Source organism: Coffea arabica, chromosome 11c, assembly GCF_036785885.1.
Source record: "Coffea arabica cultivar ET-39 chromosome 11c, Coffea Arabica ET-39 HiFi, whole genome shotgun sequence".
Taxonomy (NCBI): Eukaryota; Viridiplantae; Streptophyta; class Magnoliopsida; order Gentianales; family Rubiaceae; genus Coffea; species Coffea arabica.
The window spans coordinates 36412803-36418718 of record NC_092330.1 but is presented as its reverse complement, the minus strand read 5'-3'; the positions used below and the strand labels follow the sequence as shown (position 1 = coordinate 36418718).

At 38.2% G+C, this 5916-nt stretch overlaps 1 protein-coding gene across 1 annotated transcript; it reads left to right on the top strand.

Moving 5' to 3' along the window:
- The first annotated feature begins 1265 nt into the window (after window positions 1–1265).
- On the top strand, window positions 1266–5177 carry LOC113716124 (putative late blight resistance protein homolog R1C-3). The gene is made up of 2 exons (XM_027240421.1): window positions 1266–4935; window positions 5041–5177. The coding sequence occupies exons 1-2, from the start codon at window positions 1266–1268 to the stop codon at window positions 5175–5177; spliced, it is 3807 nt and encodes a 1268-aa protein (XP_027096222.1).
- The last annotated feature ends 739 nt before the right edge of the window (window positions 5178–5916 follow it).

Below are 5916 nucleotides of genomic sequence, written 5' to 3'. Positions count from 1 at the left end.
CTGGATGATGTGATTTTGCCCCATTTTTGTTGAGGATATCCCTGAGCTATATTTTCATTAACCATAGTTATTGTAAATTTTCAGCTTTATTCCTGCATGGAATGTAACATAATTGTGATATTGTATTGTATGTTGTTGCCTTGCGGATTCTTGGAAATGGTATACAGGCATTAAAGACATTCCTTGAATTAAATATGCTTACTTATGTACAACTTACTATTGACTCCAACTTCTTTGGTGGAGCAGAAAGGAAATAAGATCAGAAAACGTATTGGTAATTCATGGTTCAAAGCCGCGGTCGCAGTCGTGTTTCAAATCGGTCTCGACATATCAGTCGCAGTTTTGATGAGATGCAAATTATATACTAAAAATTATTAAAAAAAATATGATAAACAATAGTAATAAAAAATTAGCAAAAATAATAAAAAATTGAGTTGACATGGGATGATTTGGGGTGATTCGGTCGTTTCTATTCCTCTCGGAGACGTCTCGGCCGAGTTCCCGATGACTCGATCGAGTTCTCGACGATCTATTATCTCGGAGTCATCTCGTCCCGGTATCAAAACGGAAAGCCGCGACTGAGTCGTCTCGGTCTCGGCCGAGTCCTTGAACCATTTGGTATACCCCATTACCACAGATAAGACCACCAGTTTTACCTACAACAGTAGAAGTCTAAATGGTATCACGGACTCCCCATTATGTCCGACATAAAAATAAGAAAAAAGTATTTCAACTCAATAACTTCTCCGAAAAGGAAAAAAAAATACAAAAAAAAAAATTATAGGTTGATAGAATGCAATTAGTGCCATTGTGGAACTGGTAAAAAATTATGTCCAGTGCAACTGTCTAGGCATGGTTGAAATTTTGAGCAAATGCCAAGGAGTTTTAATCAGCAGATTCATGTCATTTTCTCAAAGCCGGCACAGTGGAACAGCTCAACAATTGGAAATGTATAATATTGAGTATTCAATAATTAATACATGCCACATCCACAAACCTGCTAAGAGAAAAGCACGTAAGAGTTGTCAATGCTGATTCAGAACTCAGAAGTCAAAATGACTAGTGCCAATTAAAAATTAGAGGGCCTTGTGGCGGAATTCATTGAATCTTATAACCCCTGAGTTAAAACCTAGAGTTTGCAGAACTGAGGCAGGTTGTCTACTTCTAAGACTATCAAAATCTGAAGTTTTCTCCACACAAATCAAAAAGAAAAACCAACATAAAAAAGAAAGATAAAGGAGAGAAAAAACCCGGTATGATTGTAGATGGCTTGTAGCAGCAATTTTGAAGAGCTTCCTGGCTACCTGGGGAGGCTAGCAGAAGGCTCCAACTCCAGTCCTAGTAGCAGCGACAAGGTGCATAGGCTTAAAGTCATCATTAACATTCTGAGGCACTTTCTGCAGTTTTCTTTGAAGTGGCATATAGAAGACAAAAATGTACAAGTTCGGTTGAACCAAATTGCGGATGGTATTCACAAAGTCATTCAGGACTGTCAGCTGCATGATTCAAACACAAGTCAGGTCACAGGAAATGAAGATTGCAGATCGTCAAGATCAAACCATGAATCCGTGGTTTCTCATTTGAAAAAAGTGAAGGACATTAAGCCAGATATGCTGGAAATCTGCTCAATTGCTGATGTAACCACCTTCGGAAAAAGGGACACTTTCAGATCTATTAAAACCAAAAATATGTTTTTGTCCCTCAAAAATTTTCCAAGAAGCATGATGCCGTCCCTGATCAACTCTCAGATCCCCAGAAGACTGGAGTTCTGCACTTTGAATGTGATAAGCTTTGTTGACTCTCTCCTAGATAATCTGAAAGATATATTAAGCCACAATGCTGACCTTGTTACTCCAGTTGAGGAACAAATTGGAGGCCTTGAATGCAAGCTGAGATTTTTCAGAAATTTTCTTTGGTTTATAGCTAACCAGTGCATTAAGCAAAGGAAACTGAAGGATCTCCGATTGTACGCTGAAAATTTGGCAGTATATGTAGCTTGTCTAATTTACTTCTGTTTGGTGGATGACAAAATGCATGAAAACATGGTACAAGAAATGAAAACTAAGCTTGTAGAGTTGGTAGAGAAGATCAATCCGCTTAAGCCCGAGACAAGAAAACTTTATCTAGGAGCCTTGAAAACTTGGAAACAATCACATGATGGTAGCCCAATCATTGATCAACAGTATCTGGCATTTGTTGATTATCTCATTGACAATCTAAGGGAGGTGTCCAGAAATCAGGCCCTTTTCCTTTTTGCTGAAGAGGATCAAATGGAGATCCTACTTGATGAGCTGAAATTATTGAGATTGAGTCTCATGGATCCACCACTTTATGAAGACTCAGATAACGTCAGAGCACTTATGGTTCAGATAAAAGCTGTCATGAACAAGATTGGACATTCCTTTTACTTTTTCTACTTGAGCGAGATGAACAAAGACATGGCTGGGCAGCTAAATCTTGTACTGTCAGGTATTCTCAAAGACATTGAACGTGTCAAGGGACAAGCCGCAGATTGCTTTGACAAATTCATAATGAAATCATGGAGATCCAACTTCCCCAGAACTAATGAACTAGGCTTCATTGAGTTTCTGATGAAGAAACTTAAGGAGCAACTGCACCATGAAGAATCACAAATTCGGCCATTCAAGCATCAAATTGGTGTAGCATGTAAAGAACTAGAGTCCCTCAGAATAGATATTACTGAAATTGGCAAGCAGTTGAATCATAACGAAGAGCTGAATGTTCTCCTGGAACTTTATAAAGATATCTCATACCAGGCTGAGTATATTGTGGATTCATTAGAAGCCGAAGCAGGTTCTCTCTGGTGCCATAAGTTGGGACTATTTGATGTCATTAAGGAGATTAGGCATATTCATAGAAGGTTAAAAGCTATCAGGAAGGAGGAGATCAGCAATGACACTCCTGCTCCTGTTTTAGCACAAGCAAACTTTCCAAACATTGAGGCGATGCCAGACTATGAGAATGATGTAGGACAGAAAACAGAGGAGACTACTATACAACTAGTTGGTTTTGAAGTTGCAGCAGAAAAGATGAAGGAACAGCTTACTAGAGGATCAAATCAGCTGAATATTCTCACAATTGTTGGCATGCCAGGAATAGGTAAAACAACTCTTGCCAACTCATTGTATAAAGATCATTCAGTTTCCTTTTCTTTCCATACTCATGCCTGGTGCTGTGTTTCCCGAGTTTATCACAAGCAAACCTTGTTACTTGAAATATTGGGCCAAATCAACAGGAACTTTAACCAGAACCCTGGCGTTGCTGGCAAAGACTATGTTGAGATGCTCTACAAAAGTTTAAAGGGAAAGAGGTATCTTGTGGTGATAGATGATATATGGGACATTGAGGCATGGAATGATCTGAAGGAAGTTTTTCCTGATGACCATAATGGAAGCAGGATTTTATTTACAACGCGGAACTATAATATAGCTCTGAAAGCTAACAGTGTTCCCTATGCTCTTTCTCCTCTCTCAGATGAGGAGAGTTGGCAATTATTATGCATCAAGGTTTTTGAGGAAGAAATGTGCCCATCAGAACTTTTGCAAGTTGGAAAGAGGATTGCAAAAATTTGCAAAGGATTACCACTTTCTGTGGTCTCAGTTTCTGGAACTCTAAAAGCAATAGAGAGAGAACAAGATAGATGGGAACAGGTTGCGGAAAGCCTGTGGTCGAAAGAACCTAACAACCCATTAGGCCAGCATTCTGGCATATTGGAACTTTGCTATCACCATTTACCAAATTTCTTGAAGCCGTGCTTCCTCTATTTTGGAGGATTTCGAGAGGATGCCGTGATTCCAGTGTCCAAGCTACTTTGGTTATGGATTGCAGAAGGATTTATCCATCAAACAAACCCAAGCCAGAAAAGCTTAAAGAATGAAGCAGAGAATTTTTTGAACGATCTAATTGACAGAAACCTTGTGATGGTTGCAGAAAGAAGTTCCAAAGGTGGAGTCAAATCATGCCATGTTCATGATCTTTTACATGATTTTTGCTTGGCAAAATCTGAAGAAGAAAATTTCCTGCTTCACATGAAAAGGTATGATCAACTCTTGACTACTTCTGCAGATTCTGTAATGCATCAAGCATATCGTTTGTGCATACATTCTGACAAGTATGTTGTTCCCCCGGGGCCTTTACGTGCTCGCTCTTTATTCTTCTGGTCGTTCTTGTCAAATGATCGTTCTTCGATGCTTACTTGTGCCTTACAATTTAGACTACTCAGGGTGTTGGACTTGAGCCATATTCATGTTGTGAATGGAGTTGACGAGCAGGACTTCATTAAGATCACTAACTTGGTTCATTTGAGATACTTAGCAATCTGGATTGGCTGTCAATCTATTCCATCTGAGATAGAGAACCTCCAGAACCTGGAAAGTTTGATTTTAATGAAGAGTTCAACCCGTTATTTTTCTATCAAATTACCAGACACTATTTGGAACCTGGTAAATTTGAGGCATCTCAATGTGAAGAAAAACGATTATGAGTTGGTCTGCTTTTATTTTCCATATTTAACAGATCATTTCTGGGACCTCCGGCTGGATAAGTTAGAATCTATATCCACTATAGAGGTTCACTCTGGCTATGTGTTTGAGCATCTCATGAGTGTGACACCCAACCTTCGAAAATTATCATGCATGCTCAGAGGCCCTTGCTTTCCTTCAATTACTCAGTTGAATCAGGTTGAAGAACTCAATTTATGTTTTTGGTTTGAGGTGGAACATCCATTGCAGTTCAATTCTGCATCAAATCTCAAGAAACTGACTCTGTCTAATATGCGCCGACCATGGGATGAAATTTCATTCATTGGGGAGCTACCAAATCTTGAGGTTCTCAAGTTAAACGAAGGAGCATTTGTGGGGCGAAAATGGGACATGGCAGAAGGGGGATTCCAGAAACTCAAATTCTTGAAGTTGTGTAAGCTAGACATTCAAGTATAGAATGCCTCCGCTGACGACCTTCCCTGCCTTGAGAGACTTGTATTGCATAGTTGTTTGTCTCTCTGGGAAATCCCTTCTTCAGCTTTAGCAGAAATGAGTACTCTCCAGTCAATCGAGATTATAAAGTGCATGAGTCATGTATGGCAATCTGCAATGCAGATTCTCAATGAACAACATGAGATGGGAAATGATGAGTTCAAAGTCTCTTTCTTTCGTTAGTAATGGGATTTGGTAGAATGTTGTGGTCAACTTTCAGATTATCTTTTTCAGTTTCCTGTTGTACGAAGACAATGTTATGTAAGCAGTATTGCAATTGTTCGTTGAAACTAAATTGCTGACTTTTTTTTTGTGCAAGTCAGGAGGAGGTTTCGAATTCGAAATACCTCAGTTAAACTCCTTTATTATTATTATTATTATTATTATTGTCTTTTTTGTGTTTTATTTCCCCAATTTGTCCTTCAGATTTACCTTAGTTACGCTCCCTTGAATCATTTTAAGTCGGACAATAATAGATGCGTTGATTATTCCAAGGGATAATTTCGAAAACCTCCCTTGACATTTTCCCTAATATCACTTGGTACTTCTAAAGTTCCTAAAATTTCACTTATCTCTCTTGTCACCTTGAAAAGGCTATATGTTATTTTCAATGCTCACAAATTGATGACATTTCCCTTGCATCCTTATAATTTATCTAACCAAAAATTCAAAACAAAAGAGAAATTTTAAACCAAAAAGTATAAACAAAAAATAACCTAATGGCCGTTCAATATTAGTCTATATTTCTATATATCCAAGTGGAGGGGGGGGGGCAACAAAGGAGGTAGTTAATTTAAATTTAATAATGTCAACCACTTTAAAAGGGTTTGGTAAGTAATCTATGCTTTAAAAATTTTTGCAAGAAGGATTTAACAAAGTCAAGCAATTTTTTTAGGAAGAATGTGTTAATACATGATGTAAT

Bases quoted from the DNA above. Each gene is read 5' to 3' on its own strand.
- LOC113716124 (XM_027240421.1), top strand. From the start codon at position 1,266: ATGGCTTGTAGCAGCAATTTTGAAGAGCTTCCTGGCTACCTGGGGAGG. The intron at 4,936-5,040 runs GTAAGCTAGACA...TCCCTTCTTCAG, and splicing joins ACTCAAATTCTTGAAGTTGT to CTTTAGCAGAAATGAGTACT.